The 20,767-nt window shown below is 33.3% G+C and overlaps 1 protein-coding gene across 3 annotated transcripts in view; it reads left to right on the top strand.

Annotated features, from left to right (window-relative positions):
* LOC100440065 (cadherin-10) overlaps positions 1-19,703 on the top strand; it is a 163,062-nt gene extending 143,359 nt beyond the window's left edge. For 2 of the 3 annotated variants that reach the window (XM_009240608.4, XM_054555443.2), the window contains 5 exons: positions 1,484-1,620; positions 8,183-8,304; positions 13,813-13,921; positions 14,942-15,193; positions 18,649-19,703. In XM_009240608.4, coding sequence (XP_009238883.1) covers positions 1,484-1,620; positions 8,183-8,304; positions 13,813-13,921; positions 14,942-15,193; positions 18,649-19,139 — 1,111 coding nt within the window. In that variant the 3' untranslated portion in view covers positions 19,140-19,703. The remainder of the gene's footprint in view (positions 1-1,483; positions 1,621-8,182; positions 8,305-13,812; positions 13,922-14,941; positions 15,194-18,648) is intronic. The other variant, XM_024247190.3, reaches the window with a different exon arrangement.
* Positions 19,704-20,767: the final 1,064 nt, after the last annotated feature.

The raw sequence follows: 20,767 nt of genomic DNA, 5'->3' as shown, positions 1-20,767 counted from the left end.
TAACAAATATTTGCGGATCACCATATCAGATATTAACATGTTTCTCAAGGAGTTCTCAGTCTGTTAGAAAAGAAGACTCAGGATGAGAATCAAATAATACTCATTAAGTGACTAGTAGAGTTTGACGCTTGGTGTTTTCATGTTTTATTGTCTGTTTGAGATGTGAGATGAAATTAATTCCTAATACAATGTGGTAAATGGAAAGATGGTGGTAAAATCTGCTTTATGAGTGAAGGAGACAAATAGCTTCCACTTCACATCATCATGAGAGGCTACAAGGAATAGGTGAAATTTATGTTAGATCTTTCAGTAATAAAAAAATTATTCCAAGTGGAGAGACACAATGATTTTCTTAATATATGAATGTTAGATATGTAGTTTGATAAAGACAATGGGATCTATTTAAACTACATCAACCAGAAAGTTAATCTAGTTTTAGGCTTTAAAATGACACCCAGCACACCATGCTGGCAATCAAGTTGCAGGACAGTTTGCTGTTGTTTTTCAAATGCATATATTTGACTTTATTTGATACAGATATATTAAAAACACAGATATATTAAAAACTCTTATCCCAAACTACTTTTCTTTTCTTTTCCTTTTTTTTTTTTTTTTTTGATGGAGTCTTGCTCTGTCGCCCAGGCTGGAGTGCAGTGGCACGCAATCTTGGCTCACTGCAACCTCTGCCTCCGGGTTCAAGCGGTTCTCCTGCTTCATCCTCTTGAGTAGCTGGAACTACAGGCACGTGCCACCACACCCGGCTAATTTTTGTATTTTTAATAGAGACAGAATTTCACCATATTGGTCAGGCTACTCTTGAACTCCTGACCTCATGATCCACCCGCCTGGGCCTCCCAAGGTGCTGGGATTACAGGCGTGAGCCCCTGTGCCCGGCCATCCAGACTTTTCTATTTTTAAAATATCTCAAGTTAAAAGCAATGTGTATAATAATGATACACATGGCTAGGAAACTGAAGCTACATGGGTATTACATCATGAAGCTACTAAACACCATAATAAGTTGATAGTCTATTACTTTGATGAAACTAACATTGCCTCCAATTTTCTAAGAACAACACATAGCTTCTGGGAATAATCTTTTGCAATGAATCTTTGTATTATTCTTCAGCAGAACTTCCAATAACTAAATAAAGTCAGTTGGCAATGTAACAGTCTGTAATTCCAACTGTTTTGTGACCAAATAAATCAAAGTCAGTTGAATGAATATGACAATAGACAACAATTTAAATAACACAAGGATTCAGAAGAATAGCATTTAAATGCAGAGCAAAGTACCAATTTATGCCTTGAGGAGAATGTATGTGTGCAACTAGGAAAAGTCATTCAAACAATCTACATTCCAGATCAGCACTGTGTTCTCTCCTGTAATTATCAGTGATACGTGTGTCTTTGCATTTCACTATTTTTTCCTTCAAACTATTAATAATGCTACCATGTATTTTTTCTTGCCCTCCACCTTCAGATTTTCCTTGGATCGCCATACTGACCTTGACAGAATCTTTAACATTCATTCAGGAAATGGATCTCTTTATACATCAAAACCTCTTGACCGTGAACTATCTCAGTGGCATAATCTTACTGTTATTGCTGCTGAAATCAGTAAGATGAATTTTATGTATCTAACATATATCTAGATATGTTTATGTTTATATATTTTATGTAGTTTAACATATTTTATAGGTTTTATTTTATATTAAAAGTAATTCGTTCTCATTGGACAGATGAGTTGTAATTTTCTCAGCACTTATACTTCTTTTCAATATTTCCTACATTGATACATAGAGGGATACCTATACATATTGGTAGAAGATGCAAAAATTTTATTTCTGCCTTCTTGGAGTTTTTGGCTGAGCCTCATAACATTGATATAAAACAGATTAACAGGCCGGGGGCAGTGGCTCACGCCTGTAATCCCAGCACTTTGGGAGGCCGAGGCAGGTGGATCATGAGGTCAGGAGATCCAGACCATCCTGGCTAACACAGTGAAACCCCTTCTCTACTAAAATACAAAAAATTAGCCGGGCGTGGTGGTGGGTGCCTGTAGTCCCAGCTACTCAGGAGGCTGAGGCAGGAGAATGGCGTGAACCCAGGAGGCAGAGCTTGCAGTGAGCCGAGACCGCACCACTGCACTCCAGCCTGGGCGACAGAGCAAGACTACGTCTCTCAAAAAAAAAAAAAAAAAAAAAAAGATTAATAGGAGAAAAGCATTTAATATAAATTTTACATGACACAGGAGCTCTCATAAAGAAAGACCCAATGACGTGGCAAAACTGAAATGTTTTTATACTAGGATGGCAAAGAGAGGCAATAGTGAAAATGTAATTAAATGTATGTGGAAAGCATGAATGAAGATAAAAATTTGTTACCAATATCTGAATCATTTATATGGAATTTTCTTGGCCTCACTTCCCATTTTTGATGATAAGAATGTTACTTTTTTTCTGGTATAGAGAGGACATCTTCTATATGGGGGTTTTATCTCCTGCTTTCAGGAAGAAAAGGGGAGGAGCAGAGCACCCTTCTTACATCTGCTGTTTTTCATTTTTTTTTGCGTACCTTTAACTCAAAATAATCTTTATGCCAAAATGGCATATTTTGCCACCTTTCTGTATGTATAAATGTATATTTAATATTAACTAATAAAAATGAGCTTGAATTATAGACTAAAGATATTATCATTTGTGGAAAAATTAAAAGTATTACATTTGTGACTTGCACACTAATAATTAGGATCTACGCTAAATGCTGGATGCATATGATACCATTTAATGTTACGAACAAGCCTGTAGGTAGATATTACTACTTCTCTTTTAGAGATGAGGAATCCCAGGTACACATTGTTAATTAGAGTTCACGTTTAATCATATATGCCAGCTGTCATTCTAAAAAAAAGAATGTATTTTCTTCTAATATTTTTATTAACCTGATTTAACAGAGAAGGTACTGAGGCTCTGGGAACTTTAGTAACTTGTCCAAAATTATAATGTCAGAGGTAGCACAACTGAGATTTGAAACCATGTCATTTCTAGATTCATTACTTAATTCCATAGCTAATTTACAAAATTTTATTCACTAAAACCTGATGGATTCAAACCACATTTGTCTCTAATAAGAAAGTTCTTGCCCATACTAGGACAGTTCATGGGGCCTGTTATAAAATGAAAATGTCAGGTGTTTGTTAAAAGTAAATTAAGACATGTGAGATGGAGCATTAAAACATGCAAGAGTCTCTTTTAAGGGTAAGGCCCTGTGGAACTGCTTGGGTCACATGCCCATGAAGCCAGCCCTGCCACCACATGTACATGCAAACCTGTTCAAATTTTCTAATTCCCATGTTGTGATGTAGGTGTAGAGCAACTCTTGACCTGTTTTTAAAATAAGCATTAGTTAGGGACAGAATCGTTTTTAAAAATTAAGCCCATAAATTTTAGATCTCTAATACTAAGCTGAATCCACAAACACATATCAAGGTGAAGTTATTTATTTGAAGTAACCACTACAGGCTTTGGAAGGCAAAGGATTGGATGGGGCCAAATCACCAAGTGTCCCAGAACAATTGAATTAGGCTAGACAGATCATCAGCAATGAACTACAAGCTTCAGGACAAATAGATTTAGCGTCTTTCTTACATCTGCCCCTGAAATACAGATTAATTTCAAATGATCCATTTTTTTCATAGTGAGATATAAATATCTATTTATATCCCCTTGTTCTCTCCATATAATTGCTATATATGGCATATAAAAGCTAAATACCCTGTGGATTTAGCTTTTGATTTAAGGCTAACTAAATATTTCCAAGTTTTTCTTTTAAGGAAAGCTTTTATTTCTATCTGTATCCACATCCCCATAGTTAGATGTACCTAACATGATCCAATCTGGTCATTTCAGAATCATGATTGTGCTCTCTGCTTGATTCAATATCCTTATTCAAGCCTAGTGAACAAGGAATTGCATTTTCCCTTACAGATATGTTGTGAGATTTAACTTCTAAAGCTAGTTGAAGTAATTACAGTTCTGTAAAAAGCTAAGCCAATTACTTCTTTTTTTAAAAGACTGAATCTTTTTTTTGTCCTCAAATAAAATCAATCTGTAGAACAACTGCCAAAAATGCCTACCTGCCAAACCACAAACAGTCAGGATCCCATTATTCTGTTCTGGGCATTAAATGCAACGAGGATGAGAGGGAAACAGCATACAAGGCATTTTTTCTACTAGACTTTAAACTCTGGCTTTACAGTAAGTGTGTCATACATCACGCCCTGAGCAGGACACAACGTTCAAATGTACTTCTTACCAATATGTTTTAAGGCCTTGCTTCTAATTTAATTCTACATTCCATACAAATATATCAGATCATATGGCAGGCACCACTCCAGGTAATTATTTAGTGCATCATATCATGGAATAACTCCTCTTTTTCTTCCTCAAAAATATTTTAAAATGCCATGTGGAGGCTGGGCGCGGTGGCTCACACCTGTAATCCCAGCACTTTGGGAGGCCAAGGCAGGCGGATCACGAGGTCAGGTGATCGAGACCATCCTGGCTAACACCGTGAAACCCTGTCTCTACTAAAAAAGATACAAAAAATTAGCCGGACGTAGTGGCGGGCACCTGTAGTCCCAGCTACGCGGGAGGCTGAGGCAGGAGAATGGCGTGAACCCGGGAGGCGGAGCTTGCAGTGAGCCGAGATTGCGCCACTGCGCTCCAGCCTGGGCGACAGAGTGAGACTCCGTCTCAAAAAGAAAAAAAAAAAAAACCATATGGAGAATAAAACATCTAAAATTAAGGTCAGAATCAATGACTTAATAATAAACTTGTGATTTTAGGGCATATTTGTTATAGAAACCAAAGAGCTCCTCTCACTACATCTGAAAATTTGACTATAATTGCAATATGTTCTGTGGACAATAGAATTAAGTTTATGACTAAAGAACTTCATTATCTACACCGTAGTTCTTATTCATAGAAATTATTACCCAAAGCAGGTAAAACAGTTATATTTTTCTAATGCCTGTGATTTCTAGATAATGATTTAAAATTTCTCCGTTTGGGGGGATGAAAAGGCCCGTGGATGCATCGTCATGGCTTCACCTTAGAACATATATTTTAAGATCCTTTATTGCTGATACCTTCTTGCTACGGTAGTGTTTCCCTGAAGAACTTTGAGAGAAACTCAGGTGGTAAATATATGCCAGCTGCTATTCAGTTTGATTCTTCCTTGGAACACTTTATACTTTTACTTATACATAAGCGACATCATCTGCCAGCAAAAAAGACTAGTGTAAGCACTGTTTTTTGAATAGGTGGCTCCAGGCTCGATGCTTTACAAAGCACATTCATCCCTGTGGATTTAGCTTTTGATTTTAAGAGCCTTGAGTTATTTGTAAACACCCTGGAGAATCTCTATATTGTGTTAGGGAAGGGGCTGACGATGGAATTTTTTAGTTATGAAACTTTTGTCTCTCCTGGCTCTGTGGCATCATTAGAAAGTGAATTGTTACCAACAAGGGTTATTTTTATGTCAAGACTTTTTATTGAAAGGAAATATTTTGCTTATGTCCACTCACTATATAATTAGGGTAAAGAGCACATTCCAGAAAATATGGAAAAAGCATACCTTCCCACTTTTCTCCATAGCAACAAGTAGATAGCAAAAGTCCATTTGTAGAGAACCCCACGGCTCTGGGTATTAGCAAATGGTCTGGCAGAGAGGAAGCGGAAAATAATGAGATAGCATTTTTCTCCTTTTTTTTTTTTCCTCCTCTCTCCACTTCTTCTCAAATGCACACCTCTTCAGACTCACATGAATGGTAGGAAGGCTAATTAATGTATTTTTATTAGGTGGATACTTTATGTGGAGAAAGCATAAGTTTTTAAGTAACATAAGAAAAGGAAGAAGATATAATAATGATAATAAAGATGATGGTAATGATTATAGTCAACGCATATTGAGTCCTGATCATCAAACTGATACTTTCATAAGAAATTTTCACGCATTAACTCCTAATTTTACAAGTAACTGTGAGATTAGAGGTTCTACTTTGATTTATATTGAGTAAACCAGGGCATTCACTACGTGGAGTAAATTGGCCAAAGTAACATAACAAATGAGTGGTGAACTTGGGAATCAAAGCAGCAGCTATGTTAGACTCCAGGGCCTGAACTGTAAACCTCCTGGTACACTAACAAGTGGATAATATGCAACAACATATTAGCAAATAAGAAGTTAGAACCAGACAACTGAATCCACGTGGGTTCAGAAGACTGCAGTAAGACTTAAAAGGATTGGTGAAGAAAGGATGCATTTTAAATTTTCTCTTGCAAAGAGGGATAAATACACTTCGATTCTGTCTGACTTTCTTTATTCTCTCTCAGCCTTGTAAATATATCCCTGCTAAGCAGTCTATTCTTATATATCATTTTTTAAAGTGCTGATTTTAATACTGGAGTAACATTCAATTATATGGAGAGAACAAGGGGATATAAATTATTTTTAATAGTAGTATACTTCCTATTTGTATGTGACAATATATTTTACCTTTGTATCTGAAAATAATTTAGATTACCTTAAGACGTCAGATAAATTTTACAAGGCAAAATGATATCCACAGCCCATATTGGTTGAGACCATTTAATAATGTTGCTGCTGTCCCCTAGCTATTCTGCTATTGTTTTGTTTTGTTTTGTTTTCAGCTAATTATAGTCTTTATTGCATTATATTGCTCTTCAGCTTTACTTTTCCAAAATGTACGCAGAAGTTTAACTGTATCCAAAGACTGAGATATTGATATCATAAAAGCTGATGAATATAAACTGAATTTAAAATGTAAACACACTCTCAGCTAGGATAAGTGCCTGGAAAAATCTATAATAGAAAAAATGCAATTATAACCAATACAGGGTTATTACTCAAAGCTAAGCTAAATAAAGTGGTATTTATATTTTTATTAATTTACATATCAAAACAAGTTTGAAAATGCATCTTTTTTTTTTTTTTTTTGAGACGGAATCTCATTCTGTCACCCATGCTGGAATTCAGTGGCACGATCTCAGCTTACTGCAAATTCCGCCTCCTGGGTTCAAGTGATTCTCCTGCCTCAGCCTCCCAAGTAGCTGGGATTACAGGCTCTTGCCACAACACCTGGCTATTTTTTGTATTTTTTTATAGAGGTAGGGTTTCACCATGTTGGCCAGGCTGGTCTCGAACTCCTGACCTCAAGTGATGCACCTGCCTCGGTCTCCCAAGATGCCGGGATTACAGCCATAAGCCATCCTGCCCAGCCAGAAATGCATCTTTTTATGTGAGAACTTTGATGCTGTTGATTTCAGCATTTGTAGCAAAAGGTATGATTAGTATGCTATTTCTTACTACTGAGCTAATTTGTGACAATAGATTGTAATGCAAAATTGAGCTAGAATGTTGAGATGGTACCAGCAATAATTATATTAATAAAGTATTTGAATCTTCATATTTCAGCATAAATTTCCCAACTAGTTTGTAAAATAAGTAGCCATATAATAAAATTTTCAAACAGAAATTTGACCGCAGTTGTTGAAATACATTTTGGTGATAAAAGTAGTCACAAACATAGGTTTTATAACAGTTACCACTTACGAGCGAAGGACCTTGGATAAGTTACCAATTTATTTAAAACTATTTCTTTGGGCAACCCGCTCGGGTCCCCTTCCACGCTGTGGAAGCTTTGTTCTTTTGCTCTTCGCAATAAATCTTGCTGCTGCTCAAAAAAACAAAACAAAACAAAAACAAACACACAAAAAAACTATTTCTTCATCCAAAAAAAGGTAAAAATTAAATGATATAATGAAGTATAACAAGGATTTAATAAATAAGTGTTCTTATTTTATATATTTGGACAATAAGGACACAAATATAGTGCAAACTCAATTATACTGGCTTGTACTTTTAACATGATTTTCCAAAATAATAATAGTACCCTTGTGCCCAATAATAACCGAGTTCATGACTACTTAATTAGGCTCTGCAGTAATTTTCTTTATTGCATTTTCTCATTATGTTAGTAGAATGATTGCAATGCTTATTTGTATGTGAGCACTTAATATCCACAAGATGCCTATATAAATTAAATTTGTTGCACAAATTTATCTTCCTAAACAATATTTTCCTTCCCCTTTTCTAGACAATCCCAAAGAGACAACACGCGTGGCTGTTTTTGTGAGAATTTTGGATGTTAATGACAATGCCCCACAGTTTGCTGTGTTCTATGACACTTTTGTATGTGAAAATGCCAGACCAGGGCAGGTAAGCCCCTACAGGATTAAAACTATGGAAAAATTTTAACTGTATGCAAAATATTTTCTTTTCAAAGTCCTGAGAGGAAAGAATACACAGAGATGGAAACACTCATATAGAGTCCCAATATCATTTTTAAAAACCATAACTGATGTTTTTAAAGGTGAAAATATTTTTAAAAGCCATATACCAGGTTTCATATTTCCTTTGTAAAGTTCTAATGCGTGAATAAAATTTTATTATGGCCACAAAAGTTGAAGCATAAGAAGAAATAACTACTTTCAAAATTTTCAAAAACAAAGACAAGCAAACCCCTAAGACCCCCTGCTGTGTCATTAACTAAATCCTGATACCTGCTAGAGAGATGAGAGATTGAATACTGTGGAAAACCAGAGACAAACGTATGGGAGCAGCAGAATATTTAATCACTGTTCTGATGTGTGCAGATACGGTTTTGCATCAGGGCAGCAGAGTTTGCTCCTTAGACTTACGCATTGCATTTCATCATTACAGCAACATATGAAGTGCTTAATGACTTGGTTTTAGTACTTTAAAACATTTTTTCTGCATCAGCTTTGTTTGTAATTCTGTAAGTCTTTTCCTCAGTGGACTCATTTTGTTGATTGAAAAGCTCCTGTGTATGTGGCTGAAAGAGAATGCTCTTAATTGGTTTGAGTGCTATCTTCACAGAAGGAAGCTGCGTGGTATAAATAATAATTGGGAATCAAATGTGTTTTATTAAAAAAAAAAGGAAGCATCATGAAATTGTATTATGTTTTGACATTATTTGATACTCTTTATAAACATCAATGTCATTGTTACATTTTTATGCAAATTTTATTGTGGAATAATTCAAATTCTTCCTTTTGAAGATTCTAACAAGAATTCAATAGCCTGTCTGTTGTTTGAATATGGTAGAATTGCTGCAATTTGATTCATTTTTTTTAACTTGAAAATGTTATGGAAATGTTTAATTTGGAATATTTAAATGACTTTGCTGCTTCCCACTTACTACTTAATGAAACAGTGCGTGCCCCAAAAATACCATTCGAAATCGTCCTCTGCTTGGCAGTCTCAGCGTGATATAAGCTGAAGTCTTTTCTCTAAGAGATAAATTACCCACTTTGCTACTGCTGCATACATTGCTCCCTCTATGGTTATTCTATTTGATTTTCAAAGGATAACTTTTCAGAGCATTCAAGTCATTATAAATACTGATTTACAAATGTATTCAAAATATACAAAATAGAAAGTATGTTTGTTTATTTTCCTTCTGCCTATTTTCTTTTTAACTATAACTGGCTCACAACGTCTCCATACCTTTTGGACATTTAAAAAACAGCTGGCATATTGAAGGAAAATAATCAAAAGATGATTTCAATAAAAAGGGAATTAGCCTATCTTGACCCACTTGATAGGAAGAGGATGATTAATATTTCTTGTTGAATTGGCTGCCTGTGCGATAGCCTCCCATACAGGCAAATTCTAATAAGACCAGTTTGTTAGATGTCACTTTGGTCTCATAGGCTGAAAAATGCCTCAGTTAAACTAAACTGTTATATATTAAGCCATGAGATTCTAGGTTATGACATCCTAGCAGGCAAAATCAAAGTGGTAATTTGATAAAATTCTTGTTCAGAGCCTTTTTAAAATTAATTTGTTAGCTCTGACTCCCGTTCTCCTAGGAAAGCAGAAGAATGTCAGGGTTCCTAAGTGTGCTTTAGTTACTTATATGGTATATCTCAGTCCACCCAACACTCCTCTGAATTAACTGCTCTTTAACAGTAGCACTTAGAACACCGACATGGAAAATTATCCATTCATTTGGTTGTGGACAAAATGAGGTGACAAATAAAACTAATGACCATTCCCTGCTCTTGCCTATTTTCTGATCTAAGGGTAGACTTTCTCCTTGGAAATGTTGGGACTTTTAACTGATGTAATATTAGTAGTCCCCTCGTGTGCCTGCACTAGGCTGCTTGACCCTTCACCTTTTCCATCTCAGAGAGAGTCACAGGACCTCAGCAAAAGAGAGGACAGAGAGCTAGCTGTTTTTGTTTTTCATTCTATCTTGTCTCATTCATGCCTACTCCTGGAGTCAATAAAATATATTTTAAGTAAATAAAATACATTTTAATAATTTTAATCTTCATGGAAAGAATGTAATACCACAGATTTCCCAAGGAAATCTGTATATGCTCTTATATTTCCCTTCAATAGTATCTAAGTTTCTTATCAAACCACATGTCAACTAACAACAAATATGAAACCAAATAGCAACTAAGCCTTTAAGAAACCAAAAATATCCCATTACATATTTTCCATAGAAAAAGCTAAAACATATTAAAACGTAACCAGTTTTGTAACTTTAAATATCTTAAAACCCATTCATTGTTCCAGACACCATAATAATATGATCACTGAAGCATTCCTCAAGTTGATTTAAGATTATTTCAGAATAGCCCAGTGAAAATAGAAATCAGTTCTATGCTTATTCCTTCCCTAACAACTGAAAAGTGTTCAAGGGTGCTTTTTTTTTTCTTTTTCTTTCTTTCTTTTTTTTTTTTTTTTTTTTGTTTGTTTGAGGAGGAGTCTCTCTGTTGCCAGGCTGGAGTGCAGTGAGTGGTGTGATCTTGGCTCACTGCAACCTCCGCCTCCTGGGTTCAGTTCAAGTGATTCTCCTGCCTCAGCCTCCCAAGTAGCTGGGACTGCAGGTGCGCACCACCACGCCTGCCTGATTTTTTGTATTTTAGTAGAGGCAGGGTTTCACCATGTTAGCCAGGATGGTCTCGATCTCCTGACCTTGTGATCCGCCCACCTTGACCTCCCAAAGTGCTGAGATTACAGGCTTGAGCCACGGTGCCCGGCCAAAATGGTGCATTTTACCAGCACAAAGGAGATGTTCTCATTAACAGAAACTCCAAGCTTTCCCATAGAAAAAGCTAAAACATATTAAAACTTAACCACTTTTCTAACTTTAAATATCTTAAAACCCATTCATGGTTCCAGACACTGTAATAATATGATCACTGCAACATTCCTCAAGTTGATTTAAGATTATTTTAGAATAGCCCAGTGAAAACAGAAATCAATTGTATTGTTGCTAAGGAGATAAAATGTAAATGACTTATCTGTGCACTTTTCTTCATATGCTCAAAATGAATACTGGAAATCACTAGTTTTTGTTTGTTTGTTTCCTAATTGTGGCAAACTTTTTTATTGGAAATGGACCAAAATGAATTTGTCTCCAGGACAAAAACAAAACAGTAGATGCTTATAGAAAGAGCCAGGGAAAATAATTTTACCTCCTTGTTGCCAAGTTCTGATATCTGTTACCAGTATTTATGGCACATTTACCAAAACAAAAGCACTGTGAGTTTTAATATATGGTTGAAAATGGAAAGGAAGACTAGATTGAGAGGTAAATTCAGGATATGAAGAAATTGAACACTAGATAATGTCTTAAAGGAAAAAAAAACCTATTATCTTGTAAAGGATGTAAGTGCCTCCATCTGCAATAGTGAAGTCTTAAGGTCATAAAAATATATTGTAATGTAATATAGATTCTGCAACACATGATTCTATTTTGTTTGTGTCATCTCTATGAGTTTGGCTTACCCCTTTTATAATATTCATTGAAAATGTATAAATTAACTACTGATCTTTAAATCAATAGTGCTATAATATTTGATTAAAATAACACATTTTAATTAAATATCTTAATGTTAATTTTTAAAATTTCTTATAGATATATGTAAAGATGTCACCATTTGTTTTTTGAACTGCATTACTTTGATCTGTAAAAATAAATTGAAATTATTTTACTTTGTAAATTTACTTTGAGGGAAAATATACAGTTGGAAATGTATATTTATTTTGAAACATTTGAGTTTCCATTTTCGAAGGCCATTAGCCCTATTTTTACATTTCCGTCACTTTTTGTGTCTGTATGTTAATGTTAAAATATTAATCTTAATGACTAAGGATTTCTAGTAGTCTACTGTTTTTTTTGATGTTATTCCATTTATGTCATTTTTTCCTCTTCAATATATTCTTATAAATGATTATTTGAAAATGAAATCCTTAAGAGTACATTTGACAGACAAGAAATCAGTGAAGAAATGTTTTTTCACTGAATTGAAACATCTTAAGTAGTATTAGTTAACAATATTTTGACTTTATTAATTTTAATAGATTTATATTCTTGCTTTTTTATAATTCTTGCTTATATTTAATTTTAAGTTGCAATTAAAATTTAGTCAAATAATTATGTTGCTATGTTTTTAAAATGTACTTTTGAAATAATTCAAAGTTTTAAATGATGTTTTTCTTGCTGCTTATTTCTAGGCAATAAATATAAATCTTTGGTCCAATTATATTTCTTGTATCCTTTTGAAATAAATGTTTAGGGTTGTAATTAAATAGGCTACTACCACAAATATATCACATTTTCATTGCTCTAAGACATTTTAAAAGAAAAGTAATCTAATACAGATAGTTGTAATAATTTCTTTATTTCTTGTAATTTTACACATAATATTTTTAACTTGAAATCACTTGTTAAACAAACAAAACATCAGCAACAAATATTTTCACCCGACATCCACACAACATTGAGTTAATGCAGTAAAAAGTGTATTGTTTTTAGTTAAGCATAAATTTGACTATGTAGGCATCAGTGTACATATTTAACAACTTTTGAGGCCGTCTTCAAAATTAAAATATGTAAAAAATATACAAATTGTATCGTAAATATTAGTTAAAGAACAAAAGGAATATAGATGCAAAAAAATCCTACCTATTACATATATATACATCTTACATACATATTTTTATATTAGTTAATCATATCATATGTCCAAAGCAGTGATCTGATTATATATTAGGGGCTAAATTGTCTACTTTGCTACCATATAGTTTCTTATGTTTTCTCTTACGGTAAAATCAATCAGAGTTTACCCTTTTAAAATAATTCCCACATAATATATATGTTGAATTTTTAAAATACAATTTTATTGAAAATGTAAGTTAATTGAACTTTGACTGTCAAGGTTTCTAATAATGTTTAAGACTGTTAAAAAGTAATATATATCATTACCTATAAAATCTCTACAATCCTCAACCATTTTTCATTTTATTTTTGGGGAGAAACAAAGCATAGTCACAATAATTTCCTAAATTTTTCTGACATTAGAAAAACTCTTCCAGATCAATGTGTAAATGCATATAAAATAATCTCATTTTAAGTGCTATATCTAAATTAATAAAGCCCTAAATAATATAATTTTTTATTTACCATTTTGAAGTAAAGGGTACGATCCAAAAGAGATAGAGATGAGAGAGGGAAGATTATTAAAATCAAAGTAATAATAAAAAGATGGATTAACTCAAGGGTACATTCACAAGAAATAAAAGTCAATTATTTTGAACAACTTTAGACAAAATGAAGATCTTAAGTGCAGATTATACCCATGGATAAGAGATATATTGATGAGATATATTTTTCTTTTTCTGCAGCTAATACAGACTATAAGTGCAGTAGACAAAGATGACCCTTTAGGTGGACAGAAATTTTTTTTCAGTTTAGCTGCTGTCAATCCAAACTTCACAGTACAGGATAATGAAGGTAAATTTTAGAACTTGTTCACTATGACTTATGATGATATTAACAGGAAATTTCCCGAGTGTAACCATTGCAATATATATGCCATATCAATTTATTGATCTGAGTTATACAATTTTGTTTTAATCAAGTATTTGATATATTTAGTAAACCCATCTTTGGCAATGTGTACGCTCTTCAATTTTAAAATAATAAAATATCTGAAAGAGGTCTCTTTATGGATGTTAAAAAATGATTGTGTCTTGATTAGAAAGGCTGGAGATAATTCTTACAACAATAATATAGGACACATAGGGTAGAAAAATGAATGATTCAGTGAGACTCTTAAGCAGACTTCAGTGAGATTTAGCAGCAGCAGATTCACCAAAGCCAAATATGCATAAGGGAGATTTAGCAGCAGCAGATTCACCAAAGCCAAATATGCAAAAGAATGAGAAGTAGCCTGTGAGGTAATTCAGTACAAAGGCATTGTTACAAAGGTACTGTTGCAATGGCAAGATGCATGCCTTTTGAAGGTTAAAAAACCTTCTTCTACTTTGTTATTGATTTAAAACATGCAACAATGCCTGAAATTTACCTAATCCATTTTCTTCATGAGTATTGGATTGATGTGTGTTCTGTATGTGTGTAAGCACACACGCACAGATGCACATAAATTAAAAAACACACATTTAGTATGGTTTTTCTCTTGGTATGCAAAATAGGCTTTTTGAAAAGAGAAAAGCCAATTGTTATCATCTATGTAATCTTGGTAAATGATTCACTTATAAAAATGTACCACTTTTAAAACAGTACTGAGGAATTACGTGAAAACCTAATAAATAAACAATTTATAGTATATTTCTCAAACTAATTATTTGTCTTATCTATATATTAATTGCATTGTACTTATTTTTTAGGAAAATGTATATCAATTTTATATTTTACATAAATATGTTTTTATTTATATGTTAAACCTTTGTTATCACATTGGGGAAAATTTACTAGCCCAAACCATTTGTAATATTTTAAAATTTGTTTTAGATAATACTGCCAGAATCTTAACCAGAAAAAATGGATTCAATAGACATGAAATCAGTACCTATCTCTTGCCTGTGGTGATATCAGACAATGATTACCCAATTCAGAGCAGCACAGGCACACTGACCATTCGAGTGTGTGCTTGTGACAGCCAAGGCAACATGCAATCCTGCAGTGCTGAAGCCCTGCTCCTCCCTGCCGGCCTCAGCACCGGGGCCTTGATCGCCATCCTCCTCTGCATCATCATTCTACTGGGTAAGAAACCTTAAAAACAATGGGAGCATTTTCTAGGCTCTTTAGTATGATTTTGAAGAATTGTTGCTATTAAAATCCCTCCCCCAAAACCACCCCAAATTTTAAGATAGACATAAATTAACTATGTGATATTCTTTATATTAAAATATTTTATTTGATCGGAATATATACGAATATATAAAGAATTTTTGTTATAGTTGTAGTAATAGCGGAACTTTACCTAATGGGACCTAGAATTCATTCTAATGTGAATCAAAATATTTAGAAAAAACAACAACTGTCTTTCACCACAATGCAGTAAACAAAGGAAAAAGCAAGAACAATGAATGCAGAATGGCATGTGTAGGAGCTTGGAAATTTGAGAGACAAAATTCTTGGTAGCCATGCTGAATGTCCTAATGGAATTAAGAGATCTTCGGAACCTAGGTCCAGGGAACAAATGAAAGGAGACGCATCAGTGGCCAAGACCCCAATTATTTTATTGCTGGCCCATTATTTTCCTCCTGAGTGGTGTAGTAACAGAGTCTGGGGCAATGGTTCTTCTGAAACATCCTCCATACAGAAATCAAGTAGGAGTTGGAAGGGACAGAAGATAATAGTAGGGTCTCAAACCCCAACTCTGTAAGGTGGACATTAATCAATCTCAATAAGACTAAAAACAACAAAGATAAAGGTTAAGTTGATAACATTTGTTAGAATAACAATTCAAAAACTTGACATAGAAGCACTTCCCATCAGCATTCCTGTATTCAATAATTGCTAACTTTTCATACATACAAATAAAGTTAAATACAACTTTAGCATTCATCTTAAATTTTTAAATAATGTAGACATTAATAAATTGTAGCAATATTTTTATGATTATAAAAAGATAGCACGTTTTTATATGAAGTTAAGGCCTGCAACAACAAAAAAAAGGATTAAAAATATTTCCACGTTCTTTATTTGACTTAATTATGTCTACTTCATTCTATAGATGTTTCCATTTTTCTACTTTTATTATAGCATTTATGCACTACACTGTGTGTTTAAATAACAGAAAGGTAAATTACTTATGACAGATAAATCATTAAATGGATGAATTGAATAATTCAAGATTAGATTTTTATGTAGTTCAGGAAATGAGAACGTGCATATTAAAAAAATACAAATTTTAATTTGTTACTATGAAATGAAATCCAGAACAAAACTTTTCTCTGTACTACAAAAAATATGTACCTCATTTTATTTCATAGAATGAGAATTTGGTATAATTTTATTTTTATAATTTGACTTACCATTAGTACAACAAACATTGAGGAAAAGTTAATAAATGTGCTTTACAAGAGTTGAATCCACAATTGCAAATATGAATAATATAAATATTTATTTGGGAGATTATACTTTAAATCATATAGAAAACTTGTTCTATTAAAATATGTAATTAAAATGAAAGTCTCTAGTAAGAATAATATTAATGGTAGTGAGTTTTTAGTATGTGTTTACTGTGTTTCAGACTCTCATTGGCACTTTGCCATGACAACCTTTTTCGCTTGACAAAAAATGTCTGGCATGTGTGGTGGTATTATTTTCATTTTATGCGTGATGAAACTGAAAATTCAAAGTATTCAGAACATATTCCAAGGTCACACAATTTCTGGGTAGTTGAGCTAAGGTACCTTGCTATTGCTATTAGTCAGTGTATACAGAGATTCCCAGTGGAATCTGTATTTCCACTTTTATTATGGCTGGATGGAGGCCTCACTATCTTACATATTCACTAAAATCGTATTAAAATAGATTTTTACCAGGTTTACTTTCCCCCCAAACAATGATACTTCATTTTATAATCAGGAGCAGACTGCTTTTAACTGCTTTTGAATTAAAATCAGATTAAGTATTCTCTCTAGTTTTATTAGTTTAAACCTATTTTTTGTGAGTATTTCTGTTATCCTAATCAAAAAACATTCAGAAAAGAGGGAAATGAACTTGGACTTGGAGCGAATCGTAATAAGTTGTCATTATCCTCAACATTAGAAAGTTTTTGCTGGACAAGGTCATTTGGTTGATGATAAATAATCTGAGATTTAAAATCTTTAACACGTTTTTATGTGCATAAATATATGAATTTAGGCAAAATAAAATGGCATATTTTCGTAAAAGCTTGAAGAATGTCCTTTTTAAAAAGCTCTGCCTATTTGCTTTTTAATTACTTGGCCAAGAACACTTATCAATGGCTAAAACTTTCTTTTTCATGACATTAAAAAAGTTTATTGTTTGCCCTCTCTCACAGTTGAAGACAAGCTAGTCTGTGCATTCCATGTTAATAAAAAAGAAAACATAATACCCCTTCATATAATAATGCAATTAATTACATACTCTTTAAATGTGTGTTCTAAGAAGCTAAATAAATACTTGTATCAATATTTCTTCATATATATATATATATATATATATATATATATATACATATATATCTCCAGTAAGAGTCTTCCCATCCTTATCTTATCTAATTGAGTTCACACTTTTTCTCTCAAATCCTTTTAAAGGTTGAGGATCAAAATGTTTGGGAATAATGAGTAAGGGTGAGAAACTCTAATGCAATCAGAAGAATTTGATATTAATTTTCTCTTATCATTTATGCTATTACCACTGTTTTGATTATGAGTATTGTCTCTCATTAAAGTGGGAAAATGTCCTTTTTGAGCAATACACTTTTCTATTATGAATCTAGCCAAGATTCATACATTTTTGGGGGGAGTTAATTCGGTGTTGTAATTTGAGAAATTTACTCTTTGCCATCTTGTAACCTAACAATTTTTTGGGGGGGTCTCATGCAAGGTATATATTTTCATGGAAATGTTAGAAATTTCTAAATTCATCTAACTCTAAATAATCTGGGATTTTTTTCCAATAATTACAGCATTCTTTTAATAAAGTAACAAAAATATGTAAGTTTATCAGCAAAGCTATTTAACAGAAGTCAGTACTCAGTATCTTGTGAAGGATGTTGCTTTTTGCTATTGTGTAAAGGCTTTGAAAAAAGTAAGCATCGTGTTGTTCTTTTAAATTGTCTTACTTGAAGCTGAATTCAATTTGTGTAGATTTATACACACAAATTTTATATAGTATCTTATGTTCCTTATTTAATGCAGAAGATAAATATTATCTGTACAACGAGGAACCTTTTAAAATGGTTCCTAGAAAAATAAAGTGTAAGTCACTATATTTAAGGAATATTTTACGTTGTTTTAAAAATAAATTAGAAACACTGATCTTAAACACCACCCACCCTTGCTAAACCCTTCAGTGTCTCCCCTGACACCTCCCCCAAACTGTGGGAAGCACAAAATTAATCTGAAAGTCTAAGCTGTTATAGAAAGCCTGAGTAACTTAAAACTCTTTTATAGTATTTCCACTCGTTATTTATAGTGTTTTGAACGGACATCTAATGTATCTTCTTGTTTTTTTTCAAGTTATAGTAGTACTGTTTGCAGCTCTGAAAAGACAGCGAAAAAAAGAGCCTCTGATCTTGTCAAAAGAAGATATCAGAGACAACATTGTGAGCTATAACGATGAGGGTGGTGGAGAGGAGGACACCCAGGCCTTTGATATCGGCACCCTGAGGAATCCTGCAGCCATTGAAGAAAAAAAGCTCCGGCGAGATATTATTCCAGAAACGTTATTTATTCCTCGGAGGACTCCTACAGCTCCAGATAACACGGACGTCCGGGATTTCATTAATGAAAGGCTAAAAGAGCATGATCTTGACCCCACCGCACCCCCATACGACTCACTTGCAACCTATGCCTATGAAGGAAATGATTCCATTGCTGAATCTCTGAGTTCATTAGAATCAGGTACTACTGAAGGAGACCAAAACTACGATTACCTCCGAGAATGGGGCCCTCGGTTTAATAAGCTAGCAGAAATGTATGGTGGTGGGGAAAGTGACAAAGACTCTTAACGTAGGATATATGTTCTGTTCAAACAAGAGAAAGTAACTCTACCCATGCTGTCTCCACTTCACAATATTTGATATTCAGGAGCATTTTCCTGCCAGTCAGCACAATTTTTTTTTCTCATTTACTTCTTAATTTGTTCATTAATTACATTAATTCTTTCCTGTAGGATGTCTCATGGAATATATACGACATTTTATTTAATCACTTCCAAGAGCCAAAGCTATGGAAATACAGTGTTGTCCATCTTAGTAAATAAAAGATAATTTCAGAAACATGAACAGGATAGTTCTCCCTTAAGCAACCTCACAAACAAGCCGCTTCTGTTAGATACATGTCCTGCCCTTGCAAATGAAGCTTTTAAAAAGGTGAAGAAAAATTTTAAGGTATATCCTGTTCTGTACATTAAATTAAAAAAATAAAAATGTACATGTGATGTTAGTAGGTGTGATATGCAACCTGGTATACAGACATTTGTGCAATTTCATTTCATCAAATTCTATCTGCTAATGTTTTATATTTATATTTTTGTATTTATTTTTAAAAAAATAAACCAGTTTTTACAACTACTTTGTCTGTAGCTTCTTTTTTTCCCTAGGATGGAAGACTTTCTCCCTGAACTAAATATCTTGATACCAAATTAACTTACATACAGGTAAGAACACAATGTCATTATCATTAGTATTGAAAGTGCTAACCAAATTAATATGATTTAGGTAAGAATTATTTTTCCAGTGAGTCTTGATATGCTGTGATATGTGGAAAACTCTTCATATACAAAGTAATAGTCATTTATAAAACACATAAAAATTTGCCATTTAAACAAACTTAAAACATGGCCATCCTTATGCTAAATATCTCAAGACACCAGCAATGCAGTAATTTCATTTTGTTTATATTCACTAAAATCATACCTGAAAGAATAAAACATTTTCTCTTTTTTTTTATGGCATTCATGCCATTGAAGTTTATAGAGAATAATAGTTCAGGCAGATTTCAGACTAAAAGAATCCTTAATGGAAAATATACTTACCTCCCATGGTGACTTTGAAAATGCCTACTAATGACAGTAATAATGCAGAATATTCCATTAAGATACAGCTTTACAATTATATCAAGATTTTAAAATGCATGATACATTTGTTTGTAACAAAGCCTGCTTTTCTGTCAGTGATTCCATAGAAAGCAAGAAAATAAAAATAAAAAAATTAAACACTGGCAGCTAATTATCCAGAGTTCCTAAGAATCATGAAAAGTAGCTGACACTAACTGATTCCTTATTTCTCAACCTCCACAACAGGATTTATTTATAAAAGGAGCACTTTGTTGGGCATAGACTAGGAAGCCATGTTCCCTGCTGAGTATATTGTAAATAATACCAAAGATCAGTGTGCTCTCTACTTAGTGAAAATGCTGTGCTTTTGGATTGAATCAAGGTGCAATATTGACGTGTCTTTAATGTAGAATTATTTCAATCTTATTAAATGGTAATATTTTCCCAACTTCCAGACTGAAAGGGCCCACATCACTCTGAACACCGATATTTTTGTTTGCATGTTAGCCTGATTATAAAAGAAAAACAACATATATTCTAGTTAAAAATACAGTCATGTAACAAGACTAAACAATAACA

Source organism: Pongo abelii, chromosome 4, assembly GCF_028885655.2.
Source record: "Pongo abelii isolate AG06213 chromosome 4, NHGRI_mPonAbe1-v2.0_pri, whole genome shotgun sequence".
Taxonomy (NCBI): Eukaryota; Metazoa; Chordata; class Mammalia; order Primates; family Hominidae; genus Pongo; species Pongo abelii.
This window is presented reverse-complemented; position numbering and strand designations above follow the sequence as displayed.